At 51.7% G+C, this 13,809-nt stretch overlaps 5 protein-coding genes across 5 annotated transcripts; 2 read left to right on the forward strand and 3 right to left on the reverse strand.

Moving 5' to 3' along the window:
* Nucleotides 1-902: 902 nt before the first annotated feature.
* Nucleotides 903-1,907, forward strand: J4E82_003619 (uncharacterized protein; the record flags this gene model as incomplete). Its single annotated transcript, XM_051729904.1, has 4 exons — nucleotides 903-1,136; nucleotides 1,189-1,232; nucleotides 1,507-1,724; nucleotides 1,777-1,907. The coding sequence occupies 4 exons, from the start codon at nucleotides 903-905 to the stop codon at nucleotides 1,905-1,907; spliced, it is 627 nt and encodes a 208-aa protein (XP_051590228.1).
* A 378-nt stretch (nucleotides 1,908-2,285) lies between these two features.
* On the reverse strand, nucleotides 2,286-5,496 carry J4E82_003620 (uncharacterized protein; the record flags this gene model as incomplete). The annotated part of the gene is made up of 3 exons (XM_051729905.1): nucleotides 2,286-4,349; nucleotides 4,546-5,145; nucleotides 5,197-5,496. The coding sequence occupies 3 exons, from the start codon at nucleotides 5,494-5,496 to the stop codon at nucleotides 2,286-2,288; spliced, it is 2,964 nt and encodes a 987-aa protein (XP_051590229.1).
* A 943-nt stretch (nucleotides 5,497-6,439) lies between these two features.
* J4E82_003621 (uncharacterized protein) lies at nucleotides 6,440-8,218 on the forward strand (the record flags this gene model as incomplete). The annotated part of the gene is made up of 5 exons (XM_051729906.1): nucleotides 6,440-6,517; nucleotides 6,568-6,851; nucleotides 6,898-6,982; nucleotides 7,082-7,711; nucleotides 7,766-8,218. 5 exons carry the CDS (start codon nucleotides 6,440-6,442, stop codon nucleotides 8,216-8,218), a joined length of 1,530 nt encoding a protein of 509 aa, XP_051590230.1.
* A 1,956-nt stretch (nucleotides 8,219-10,174) lies between these two features.
* Nucleotides 10,175-11,703, reverse strand: J4E82_003622 (uncharacterized protein; the record flags this gene model as incomplete). The annotated part of the gene is made up of 3 exons (XM_051729907.1): nucleotides 10,175-10,934; nucleotides 11,065-11,624; nucleotides 11,689-11,703. 3 exons carry the CDS (start codon nucleotides 11,701-11,703, stop codon nucleotides 10,175-10,177), a joined length of 1,335 nt encoding a protein of 444 aa, XP_051590231.1.
* A 615-nt stretch (nucleotides 11,704-12,318) lies between these two features.
* J4E82_003623 (uncharacterized protein) lies at nucleotides 12,319-13,195 on the reverse strand (the record flags this gene model as incomplete). Its single annotated transcript, XM_051729908.1, has 3 exons — nucleotides 12,319-12,788; nucleotides 12,914-13,002; nucleotides 13,047-13,195. The coding sequence occupies 3 exons, from the start codon at nucleotides 13,193-13,195 to the stop codon at nucleotides 12,319-12,321; spliced, it is 708 nt and encodes a 235-aa protein (XP_051590232.1).
* Between the last annotated feature and the right edge of the window lie 614 nt (nucleotides 13,196-13,809).

Here is a 13,809-nt window from a genome sequence, read left to right on the forward strand (position 1 = left end):
CATCGAATCCCACACCACCGCCACCGCCGCCACCAGAAGGCTCGAGTAGCTCCCTCTTGAGCTTAGCGAGCTTTGCCTTCAGTTGCCCTGTTCATGTATAAGCATGTCAACATGCATGTTCGGTTCCGAAGCCGTACCAAGATGAAAGGATGTCGCCTTGTTCTTCTGGGTCTTGGCCATCTACGTTTCGTGTAAGTTATCGTGGTATGATCGCGTATTGTGGGGAGTGTCTTACTTCGGCCTCGATGTCTTTGATCTGCCCATGATGTTAGCATGCGGTTCGATGATATATGCCGAAGATATATACTCGCCTTATCCACTGTAGTCGCCATTTTGTGTTATCGTGTCTGTTGACTTGATCTGGGTAGGTGTAGAGGCGATGATGTTGTTCACAATTTTGATGCAAAGCACGCCGCCAATGACGAAGCGGGGCACGGATTCTGGCAGAAAGTTCCACCGCCACTCGATGTGGTTAGCGTCATATGCAGCACCCTTCCATTGTGGCTTCCATGCATGCTTCCCTCACCGGCCTTCACAAAGCTGAGATGCCCGATAGAAGCCGCTTTCGGGCTCTTCGTATCGGGGACTACATTCAACACTCTGAATGCAGCATATGAGGTGCATCACATGTCGCCGAACTCTGCTGACCGACTCGGATCCACATATCACAAGCTTAGAACGCGCAGATTGTTACATAATGAAGCAAGCCTTTCCGGCACAAGCAGTCTTGAAGGGCTGCAACCACGACCTGTTGTCCCTTCCGTCCTTTCTATACAAAGGCTCTCTATCTTATCTCTACGCTCTGACCTCTCTTGATCGGCGTCTTCAAATAGCATCGGGAAACCAATAACTATTGACAACACACTCGCCGCAGACAGTCATCAGCTACAACTATCGCCATAATGATCAATCGCAACACTGAGCTTGATGGTTTCCACTCACTCGTCCAAGCGATCAATGACGTGCTCGGTCCCAGCAACGGCATCGACTCTGAAGATGTAGATGAGAATGAGCTTCAAGAACTGATGAAGGCCTACGTATCAGAAGAGTCAGAGTGGAAGAAGTACTTCTTCCCATCAGAGCACCTCCCATATACACGGAACGTTGTTGACAAGGGCAACGGAAAGAGCAACCTGGTACAGTCTCCACCCCCCCTAGGTCGATTAGAGAGGATAACTAATCGAACAGCTCATTCTGGTATGGGGTCCTGGCAAGAAAAGCCCGATTCATGAGTAAGTTATTACGTCTTTGCGATTGGTTGACTCTAGTGTCCGACATCACAACATCTCCGGCTTCGATCAATACTCAAAGGCTTCAGTCTCCTGCACGATGAAGCGACTCCGTTCGCCGATCTACAATTGATCGATGTGTCAGCAGGAGACACGCCGGTAAGACGACATTTCGATAATACATCAACTTCTGACATCCGACGTCGATGTTCTGCTTATTCCAACATATGCGCCTCTGCACTGTGATCCCGTGAAGTAGAAGCTAACAATCGCGCAGCCATGCAAAAGCGCACTGCATCATGAAGGTCCTCAAGGGAGGCCTCACTGAGACCCGATTCGCCACTCCCACCGATGAGGACGTCGAGAACCAACGCCCTATGACGAAGATCCATGAGATTACCTATAAGGAGAATGAGGTCACGTATATGGCGGACACCCTTGGCGTGCATTGCATCTCGAACCCACACCCTACAGAGTACGCGGTATCAGTACATTGTATGCACCTTCTCTCATGCTTATATAGCTGTCCTTCGCTAACCACAGGTAGTGTATACTCCGCCCAACGCGGAGACATACGGATGCAATGTCTTCGTAGAAGACACTTCTAGTTTTGTATTCAACTCGCAATGCAAGTTCTATTCCGAGTATGGCGTCAAGGTAAACAAGAGAGAGCATTAAGCGGTATCGTGCATGCGTGCGAGGATAATTGACAGAACACGATGGGTAATTTTTCACGGAATCAAAGGCGTTGTCGGATAGAAGAGTAGTTGACTCAAGGAGGGCCAGGTTTTCATTTAGCAACGCTGTCACTTCTTTCCATTTACACGAATTCAACATCGCCTCCAACATGCACGCCTCACAAACAGCGAGGCAAACCAAAGCTACTCACTGATGGTATACCACACCTCTCGCCTATCAGGCGCAGACACCAATCTTCGCATACATGATCATCAGCAAGTATAGAAAGAAGAAACCCCGCCTTTTGCACAACCATCTATCTACAAGCAGAAGCACCACAGCCCTATATGCCATCCTTTTCTACTTCCTCTTACTTGACTACGGCCCCGGGAACCCAATTTCCTCCCTCCTATCATCCACTACCCGCCCATACTCTAACAACAATCTGAAAAACCAGACCTCAAAGTCTACATTTCTCAACACTCTGTCATGCCACTCAGAACTCCTTTTCGCAATAACCCTCGCCTTCCTCTCCCCCTCACTATCGCCATTGCCGCCCTTCTTTCCTCCATCAGCATCACTTCTCTCCGCCTTCCCATCACCATCGTCATCAAACACTTTCGCTCCCGAAAACCATCTCACAAGATCGAGATGTTCGTCGCCGCGGAGAGATAGAGGGATGTAATGAACCCAAGGCCGTAGCCACTCTGCATGCCATTCACGGAACAACGCCATTTTGTAGGTTAAAGACCGGCTTTTAAGAAAGCTGTAGAACCGACCCGAAAAGGCATTGCCGTCCATGTCGAGGAGATGCTTGTAGTACCATGCATCCTGTCCGTCGACGCGTTCGGTCACGTCGAAGAATTCTTGTTGTGCATCGCAGTCACCTGGGTCGCATTGGCCAATGTGGGAGAAGTGGACGTCGATGAGGTTTTTGAGGGCGCGGCGGTCGATTTCCGTCACTGCGTAGGAGGTGGAGGGGCTGTTCGCAGCGGATGACGTGGAGACAGGTTCGAGAATTTTGGCGGTGTCTGGAGCGTTGAGGCGTTGGACTACGTGTTGGCGATGTTGACGTCGCCAGCCGCCGTTGCGGCTGAAGCCTCCTGTTGTGGAGCCGCGCCAGTAAAGACTGTTTGTCTTGTTCTCCCATGTCGTGTCGTGGGTCTCATCGTAGCCTACTTTGCCTATCCAGTACCAAGGACTTGGATACAGGATGTCTTGGAAGCTGGAGATCTTCGATTGCGAGAAAATGGGTGTGAGTTCGTGGATGATGCTGAAGGCATTGGGTCGTTCGAAGAATCCGTATGTTGAGGAGAATGAAGGGGAGTTACAGATATCAGAAAAGGCAGTCGCGTTGTAGATAAAGCCAAGGTCGCTGGTAGCATACGCCGTGAGATTGTCGGCGGCGTAGTCTTCGAAAGTCTGGGCCTGACTTCCAGGAGAACATGATAACCGCGAATGGGTCCATGTCTGCTGATGCGCAAAGCGATTGAACTTGGTCGTACTAACTTCGGCAAATCGTGTGCCGTCACTGAGGTCTTCGGGACGAGTTGAAAAGGCATTGCGTGGGGTAGTGTTCTTCGCAGTGCGAGGTAGGATCTCATCTCTCACCTTTGCCACCATCGATGACATGAGATTGTTGGGTACGATAACTCGCGGTTCGTCATGTAAGTTGAATCCTAGATCCATATCAGGCAGATATTGCACAAATTGTTTCATCATGCCAATCGTAGCTTGTTGTTGCCATTCGTCGCCACCTTGAAAGTTCTCTATAGCCCCATGACGTACCGCAATCGCAAGCAGTGAGCTATCCTCGTGGCCTAATGCGTTCGCGATGCGCGAGCGGATGGTGGACGGCTTGAGTGCCCAGAACGGTAGCAGCATCTCATTGATGGTGTCGTACTCATCTATCATGACGACTCCATTCCGTGTCGCGAATTCGTACCACTTATCAAAGTGAGGAGGAGGCGGTATTCCATTTCTGCGGCGGTATTCGCGAACTGCATCGGTAAGGGACTTTGATTGCCGGTTGAGGGTGCTTTGGAAATCTGCCTCTGCAGCGTCGATCAATTGCGCAGCCGGATGACCTTTGCTTGCATCTATCGGCATTGGACCAAGTGGTTTCTCAGGTGGGTAAAACGGAATGTTAGTGACTACACCATCAGCGACAGGTCGATAAGTTTGTGGTCCATTCAAACGTCCAAGAAGTAAAGATCCAACTGCAAACGCCAGGACTACGAAGATGAAGCGTCGTAATCGCATAGAGCGTCGTGTATCCATCATCAGGGGGGAATCAGGCGACTCGAAGAAGTATACCAGTGCTGCCACACCGTAGATGGACGTAAACAAAATGGTGGAAAAAGTCGGTGCAAAGTGTAGTTTCGCAGCAAGATGTGAAAACACGGCCAACAGAGATGTATGTACAGCGCCGTATTGGGAGATCTACCACCGAGTTAGTTTAATTTATTAGCAACGCGCTGAGAATAAAAGCTACATCTTTAGCTCTAAAATTTGAAAGCAGAGGCTAGGTGAAAATCGGAGAGAAGTGCAAGAGCAGGTATAGTAGGCCGGGCTCATGTTCAGTAATAGCAGAGAGGTACGAGAAGATCTCAACAGCTGATAAGAAGCTCATACGTACCAGAACAAAGACAAGAACATTTACAATGGATTGAACGGGCAACATCCAGAGGAATCGCATGAGGATGCGGAGATTATGCACATCCCTCCATTCTCGGTCATACTCTCTGTATACAGGCTCCCAAGAGATTGTACTTGCGGTCAATGAAGATTCGGTAAGGATAGATGCGATGCCGCACACGACAGCAATGGCCACGGCGAGGTCTCTAAGCGCAGCGAGTCGCTGCGCCCTCAAACTGCCGCTTATTGAGGCGCGCCTCAGGATATTTCCATTCGCAGACATAGGCCCACGCCGGCTACCATCGCTCTCCTCTGTGGCGGCTCTTATTGTGGACTCGAACAGGACGAGGCCTGTGGCAGCAAAGATGGCACTACTGAGACCGAGCGAGACAGTCGTGGGAACCGTGTAGACGCCAAGAACAACGCTCGCAGATACCGTCAGAACTGCCAGTATTCCATGTGATTCGTTATGAAGCTGTCGGTCCGGAGAGGTCTTGGTCTCGGCTGCAGGGCCATCGAGGATGGTGAATGTGGGTAGGACGAGATGCTTTGCGAGCAGTTCATTCTCGGAGAAGAGGACGGTAAAGAGAGGTACAAGGGCCTATGGGTACAGTTAGACGTGTGTGATGATGATACTCCTCGCTGAAAGTACCTTTGTCGCCCAAATGCCCTGCTTGTCGCATGCCGCGCGGTCGCATATTGCAGACAGGCCTAGCAGAGCGCCAGCAAGCCAGCTCGTCTTCCGCTTGGCTCTATCGCTGTTTGAATATATCCCCACCCAGAACACCGTCGGTACCCATACTATGAGCCATGATATCGTCGTTATGAGAAGCGAATGCTGGACCGGCGTGTGGACGTTTGCGACGGCCGCGAGGACGGTGTAGAGCAGCGGGGCAAGCAGGTGGTGGTATTTGACGACATTATCGGCAAGTATGGAGACGGCCGGGTGCATTGGAGCAGAAGGTGGGTCAGCGCTCGTCGGAGGGCATCGAGTTGTCTGGCATGTGTTGAATCGCAATGTTGTAAGGGCCGATGAAGCCGCACCGTGCGGATCTGCAGGGTCGTGAGTGACGCCATGCCCTTCAAGCCACATATATTCCCATCCCCACAACATTTCAACACCACCATGATTGAGCGATATCTTTTACTCAGCCTGCACGCTATCATCAAGAACGCGTCTACCAGATCCGTGACACACTCGGATGGACCTCTTTTGCACAATCCTGCATATGCTTCCTGCACCCTGCACGTTGCACGTTACACAGCGGCACGCAACAGAAAATAACTCCGGAAATATTTGAGTGCTACAATGGACTAGAGACAAGACCTTCAGCTCTCTCGGGTAGTTTCGTAGGATTGTTGGTCTCTGAACATATCACGGTAGGTAAAGCCTCGACCTTTAGTCAAGCGCTACCTGGCTCTTTGTACTGTTTGCTACGTTCGACTGTTGGTTGATCTCCGTCTCGCGTATTACTGCGTAGGCTGCCACCTTGTTTCAATCTTGAAGGCACGATGCTGAGTGACACGTACAATCAGAAAGGACTACAAGTTGCCAATTCTTTAACACGCAATCAATTGATAACAGCCAACTTCAAGACTTGCATCACCATAAGGTGGACACTGTAAATTACCTGGAAGTCTACCTGAATAGGTCATCTCTCACCTTCACTTCACCTCCTACGCCGCTTCCCTTTCTGCAACGAGCTCGGGCAAAACTTTCAGATAGCGGTTGCACATGGAGGAAGGAACGGAGACACGCGTCATCTCGTGACTTCGTGTTCACGGAAGGCACCATGACCGCTCTCGTACAAACACCATCTATCACCTTCTTCGAGTTCCCTTAATCATAACCGCCACAGCTGAAGCTTCGATACGCGAAATCCGCTAGAGCGACAATGGAGCCTCCGCCAGATGGCACACACTGCCACATACTGCGCTTGCCGTACGAGATGCTCAAGCACATTTTGGCTGAAGTAAGTGTCTCTGGCTCATTTGCCCTTCTATGCTGATGCGTCAATTGCAGTTAGTCCAGTGCGATCAGCTCAGCATAGCGAAGACGTGCATACACCTCTTGGAAATTGCATACCCGGTGGCTTATCATCACATCTTTATTAAAACTGATCCGGTCACGGCAATGACCACTTGGAAAAACCTTGCTTCTGGCAACGGTCTACGACATGTTCGGCATCTCCAAGTTCATGATTCAGGACAGTCAACTGCAAATGCTAGGAAGCGGCATCATGTCGGAGATGTGGTTACTGGTATTCTTCTTGCAGCTCTGCGCCGGCATCAGTTGCTGTCCTTTAGGTACAAAGTTAGCACCACACTATAGATGCTGCTAACATTCCCATAGTCTAACACACCCTGTCGTTGCCTCATCCATGGTGTCCACAAGAAACCTGGTCATACTGATGGAAACTCAGCAACACCTTGCACAAGTAAGCTTACCAAGTTTCATGCGATCCAACGATATCAGCATTGCCAATTTTCTTCCGGTGAATTTACAATTTCGCAGCCTTCGCAACATTACGTTAGAGCTGCCTATCAGTAGTAGCGTCGATGACATGAGCAGTGTTATTGTTGAGAAATCACCCAGCCTGGAGAGTATCCATCTTTGGTTCTCAGCCCAAGGTAACGAGCTTTCGCCCCATGTCTTCACAGTACCTAGAGGTGAGCCATCTTCTCGGGGCATCTTATTCTCCATGGCTACCAGGCTTACTATTCTTGGCTACGATTTCAAACATCTCCCCAAGCTGGTGGGTCTGCCCTTGTTTCCTGCGCTCCGCGCTCTTGCAATGATTGACTGCAAGAACGACGTTTATCTCCACGTTCGCACCAAACCAGGAAGGCTTCCGAAGCTACGAGCATTAATGATCACAAGCGCCAATTACATACCCGGAGATGACATTATTCGCTTAATTGGAGGAACAAGCTGCTTGCGAGAACTCATTGTGTACGGGCCAAACTTGTACTTTGTGGATTGCTCGAGCCTCCGCTCACACGCGCAGAGTCTTGAACTCCTCTTCTTCGGTATACGGGGCACCTCGCTTTCCAGTCTGGAAGCACTGACAGCTCTGCGTCACTTGGGTGTTTCCATGAATGACCTCTATTATTGGAAGTCAACCAGGTTTTGTATTGAGAGCAAGAAACGGCTCACTAAAGTCTTTGTGTGTTCACTTCCACCAATTTTCGTCATTGTCTTGACTGATTCAAGAGACTAGGCAAACTTTGCGAGTCACAAGAAGCTACTGTCACTGACTTTGCGGTGTACCATCGACTTCCTTCCTAACGAAGAGGAGACAAGCCTACCGCTAGGTATTGGGCATTTCGAGGCGTTGATAAGAGATACACTTCTTTCGTACATCACGGAAATGGGCTCCACGATCGACGATAGTATCCTTGAGTATCTAGGTGTTGTCGTCAACGTCACAGCCTATACTCTTGATCTACCTGCCAAAGCTCCCGAAGGCCCCAACCAAGCCCTAGAGCGCCTGAAAAAAGTGCTATGTCTCCGACCAAAACAGGTGCTTCGACTAGCAGACTTGGCCATGGAGGAGATGATGGCGCGATATGCCAAGGACGATTACTACTTTCTTGAGGCCTATATCGACACTATGACCAAAGCAAGTCGCGTCGGGATCTCTAGTGGCTCAAAATTTGTTGCCTATAATTAACCGTGGTTTAACGCCCTATCGATCACCTCCCGTGGGGTGTTCGCAAGTTGTTGCATATGTATGACGAGATGATACTATATCGAGGCAAGGCGGGATAAGACGAAGAAGGCTCTCCTTCTGGGAAGTACCCAGAGTACATACATAGATTATGGCGAACCATGTATAGTTCTCTGAACGAAGCTCCTCGATCGCTTCATGATGCCCCTCCAGCGTCAGTCTCACGAAACCGCAGATCATCTGTCGTCATACCTTCCCAAACCAACCTCCCACCTCCCACCCCAAACATCACGATCTGAACCCGCCCACACCAACACCAAATCAACCCACAACGAACCACGCGTCCTCGCATCCTCACTTATCACGATACCCCACTTCCAGCCTCTTCATACCCCACCTGCCCAGCCAACAAAGTCCTCACGCGCCCACCAGCTATCCGGATCGAAGATCCTCATCTCCACACGTATACAACTGAAACGCGCTCACGTTACCCATACAGGAAGCCGGCGATGCTGTAGACCCGCCTTGCTTAACATTCACGACTTTGTGAGGCTCGCTTACACAGTAGGATTTGTGATCGTCAAGAGATCTACCCGATTTAACGCGCCGTTGGTGGAGGAACCGGGACGGAAGGACAGATGAGATGTTGGGTGGTACGTCAGCTGCTTGTATCCTGATTGTACATATAAAGCAGGTCAACGAAGTCCGAGTGGCGGAAATCCAGATTGTTACGCTCGCTGTACTTTGCTCCTAACAAAATGTCACGATGGTTTGTTATTGTAGTCCGGATAGTATAGGACAGCGGGGTAACGTACCCGACGGCCACCCGCTACCTACCCTGACATGATGTCGAACCTACGTAACATGTTCTCTTCCATACAAACCTCTAAGGCCTCCTACATTGCACATGCTCAGAGTAGAGAAAGCCAAACCACCCCAACCCATCTGGACCAGCCAACCAAAACATCGCGTATAGCGAAGCTAGGCGTTGAACTAACAACAAACCCGGCGCCCCGGATCTTGGATTCCAAGCTAGCCATGAGCTGAGGAAGGTAAAGCACGTTTTGTTTTGGACCGTGTTCATCAGCCCACCCGCCTCAGCTCTCAGCTCAATCTCGGCGAGATGTTTAAGGCCTTCCAGCGGTACGCGATACTCAACAAGATGCTAAAAGGACCGTTTTCCCCTCTCCCCTTCCCCCCGCTTTCCTCTTGTCTTTCAATCTATCAAGGTTTGGTATATATATTGGAATCTCTCGTCAGCTTTGGGTTTCGGGCGTTCACAATACCGGTCCGCAATAAGAAGCACATCGAATCCTCACTCACGGCATAGCCAATGTTGGTCTTGTTTCCTTGGACTGAAATGTTTGTTTGGCATTCAATCTTGATTCCTCCTCTCTCAAGTTATTTCAAAGGTTTCTCCACAGCCGAATATACAAGAGATGGCTGAACCATACACATGGAAGTCCTCTCCCCTCCCCCATCCATCCAGGCCACGCTGTCCAGCGCAACCACGTTGGATACGAGACACCCTGGTCGTCGTCGAGAAAGTTGTTGGCAAAGTTATATGGGTTTCTGTTAAAATAGGCTGAAGGTTGTTTGAAGAGATAAAAGAAAAGGCAAGAGACGATAAATCGAAAAGAGAAACTCCGGGATATTTGTTGCATGTGCTAGGCTCTCGACGCAAAGCGAAAAGACGTCCAGTTTCGGATATGATGACCTGAACTTCAACCTCAAGGGCGTCGTCGACTGTGGGTGTTGAGATGGTCGACGGCCCTCTCCTCGGTGTCCAGGCTGGGTCTTTCTTCCTTCGCGGAGATAGATTGCTAATAGCTGGTATATTTGGTTTGTGGTACAGAGCCGGATTGAACGGTGGAAAGATAAGATGATGATGAAAAAAAAATGGCAAGAGAGAGGTCGGGACGTCGTGAAGGAGGCATGAAGGGCGAGCGCAGACGGCTTCTATTCCTCCATCCTTCCGAAAATCTCGTCGTCGTCCTCATCGATGCGGCCGCGGCTGCGCGAGTTGGAGTAGCGGTAGTCCTCCTCATCGGCGAAGTGGTCGTCGTCCATGTCGACGTCCTTGCTCTCGCTGTTATGGCGGTAGCTGTTGCGTATGCTCGACTGCTGCGCTTGGACGGTGGTGCTACCGGACAAGGTACGGGCGTTCAAGTCAAAATACTTTGCTGGTAGGGGTGGCACGGGCGGCACGTCCGGCGGGAGCGCAGTTGGTCCCGTCTTGGGAGTGCCGTAGGAGCAGCTCAACAAACCAACTGCGGCAGCAAGGTCGGCATGGTCATTGCCATCATCGTGATATGAGCCGGCAACCGAGGTACCTGACGTGGTGGGGCGGTCAGACACGTTGCTCCACTGGCGGAAGTGGCCATTCCCGTTGTCGGAAAAGACGGTCGACTGGTAGGATTGGCTGTAGGCAGAGCTGTTGGCGGAGTAACGCTTGATGGAGCGGGTGCCAAAATGCGAGTGAGGGTAAGAGCCTACGGCATGGTCGTCGAGTTGTGGGGGCGGGGTAGTTTCAGTGGAGCTCAACTCCTCACGCAGGTCGGACGAGCCCGAGGCCGGAGGAGACGAGCGGTCGCTGTTTTCGCCGTCGCTCTCCTTGTTCATGGCGACGAGGACAGAGGCAGCTTCGAGGAGCTGCACCTGCTGGTGCTTGGAGATGAGCAGCTTAGATGTGTATTGCCATTCAGGCGTGTGCTCCCAACTAGAAGAAAAGTCAACGCGGAACTATCATGAAGCATTGCAGTCTAAGTGTGCGTGCGAGTGAGGAAAGGGCATTCGTCATGAGGCATGAAAGTATGTGGGAGGGCCATCTACGGCTTAGGGTTACTAACAGGTGCTTGGTCAGACAGCTGCTGTGCTTGTAGCCTTTCCCACATTTTTCACATCTCAGATCGCTACCACTTCGCTTGCCGTCGCCCTTGGACAGACGAGAGCCCTCGCTCGCGCGACGGTTCCGCGACTTGGAGTTGGCCTTGTCCTGTTCCAGCATCGTTGCGAGTGTCGGGCCGTCTGTCAGAGCCTCGCTCTTGGCCGCCGCCGCGCCATAACTGCTGGGACCGAAGTGCGAGCCATTGCCAGGCATACTCGATGCCATTGTTGAGTTGAGTGCCATGTTGGGTCCCCTGAACTGCGATGTCGGCTTGGATGGGCGGCGCGATCCGTTACTACTACTATCCAGGGGCGCCCCCGACATGCCCTTGGCTGCAGCCGCAATGGCCGCAACATTGGTGACGGGTGTCTGGCTCATGCTCTTCCTACGTGTTACGCGATGCGCTGGGTTCAGGTTGCCGGCGGATATCGAGTGCGAGTGTGGGCGGTTCTTGGGGAGTGAGCCGGCCATGGTGCTAGACGAGTGTCGTTGTTGGCTGGCTGGTCGGACGTTGATGGGTTCCTGGCAGGCGGCACGGTCAGCGCAACTCGGGGGGCATGCAATTGCTGGGAAGCAGTATAGGTACCTTGAGGACAGTCATGATTGCTACAAAATAGAAAAGTTGCCGGCCTCGGTGTTTGCTTTGTCTTCCAGCTTCGTCAGCAAGGCAGCGGGAATTGTTGCACAGCCTCCGAGGTGTCGGAGGTTATAAAGCGAGATGCGGCTGAGAGACAATGCAGGGCAGCGCAGGGGCGGGCGTGTAGAAATAATAATCCAAAATGTGTGCGAGAGGCGTCTGCTAGCTGAAGAGGCGCTCGATTCAAAAATAAAGCGTGTGGACAGGTCCCGGAATGCTATTCGACAAGTGGGGTGATGCCCGAGCTCCTGATATTGAGTTACTGTGTCCAACAGAGAGTCTCGATTGCGCAGCCTCAGAAAAGCGGCCAAATATCCCAGTTTCAGACCCGATAGCGGCAGCAACTAAGGTTGGGAAGAAGGAGTGAGAGTGAGATTATTGTTGCAGCAATTGCAGACGCCAGGAACTTTTTATTATTTGGTCGCAAACATGGCACGCGGCATCTGGGGTCAGCCGGACGCTCACAGCCCACGCCCGACCAACGTGACTGATAAGTAAACCCTGGCCGCCTCTCCCCCTCAAGGTACGCGGCAATGCCGTGGCTGAAGCGACAAACGAGGCCTCCCATGCTGCCACTTTCTATAAAGGCCGCACTGGTCCGTGGAGGGACATGGGACGCAGCATCTCCCTCGCGCTCTGATTGCATGTTTCAGCGATTGCACCTCTGACTCTGGCTGCTTCTCCTGCCTCTTGTGCGCGTCGCCGTGCAGAAATCCAGGAACCCTTTGTGCGTGTTCCTGGCGCAACGCAGGTTATCGAGGGAACATTCTTAGTGCGCCATCCAGAGTGCCTCCCCGCTTCTGTGATTCGAGCATGAATTGATGTCAAGACACTTGTTCCCGCAATAGGGAACGCCGATCCCCAACTACTTTGCCATGGCCGCTTGGGCCAGTCCGGTTCGGGCGGATCAAGGACACGGGGAACCGAGCGCTTGTCTGGAGAGCTGTGGCTAAGTCGAGCCGATCGCTGCTGCGTCGAGCAGAGCGCGCTACACAAGAGATCATCGCCTGCCAACATGTGTTTGCGCCATCCACACTCTCTCGTAACATCTGCATGGCGTTGAGCAGTTCTGCCATGCTACGGCAAAAATATTGTCAGACTCCACTCGAGCCCTCCTCATCGCCCTCGGATAACGAGACGTGCGCTTGGCGTCATCGCGATCGGTCGCACACACGGCGTCTGTGCTGCACATTATCGCGCAAGCCACCACCCTGTCGTCTTGTTCGCTGCTGTGGGGTCGCTACATGTTGAGTGGTGCGGCACCTGCACCACACAGTGAAAGACACATGACAAGCTGCCAGCCGTACAAAAAAACCGCGCGCTCCTGCAGAGCATGGCTGGACCATCCTGTCGTCCAACAAGTGCTGGGATCGGCCAAGATCAACAGGCCGAGATCGTGGCCTGTCGCAGGGATAGATAGAGTGCCACGATGACGGATAGCCGCTTGTAATGGCATTGTTGGTTGTCTTCGGAGTCCGGGCAGCAGAATGCCATACACGTGTGTTATCCACTTGTCGGTGTAGCCTACCAGCACCAATAACAACCTGCGGTAGACCAGCCGTTTGGCAGAACGCTATGGACTCTGCGTCTTTGGAATTGTGTAAGTTGGGCTTGTGTAAGACGTTCCGGTGGTTTGTTTATGCCTATGCAGGTGCTTGAGGGGTCAATTCGCGCCTGCCGATTCGGGAGTCCCGTGGCCTTGGAATAGCTTCATTGGCAGATTGCGCGCCTTAGCTGAGGGGTCGACGACGCCACCATCTGCATTCCCTCAGATTACCGTATCCATAATTGCGACATAGACAATTCCATCTTACACGTTGATCTTGACTGCAACTTTTCGACCTGCCGAGTAACAATTTCCGGTGTCTGTATGTAAAGTTATCTCTCAGTGAGGAGAATGGTCCACAGCGGCATAAACCTCCGCATCAACCAGGATTGAGCTTGTCTATTTCACGTGTCAAGACTTAGCCTCACCGTTCCTTGGAACAGATCCGCACAGCCCACTCTCACCGTCGTGGGCGAGTTCCGTCGGAAACCAAGTAGGTTTCAAATCGGTAATATGACGTCAGG

This window comes from Alternaria postmessia, assembly GCF_024291825.1.
Source record: "Alternaria postmessia strain BMP 2775 chromosome Unknown scaffold_16, whole genome shotgun sequence".
Taxonomy (NCBI): Eukaryota; Fungi; Ascomycota; class Dothideomycetes; order Pleosporales; family Pleosporaceae; genus Alternaria; species Alternaria postmessia.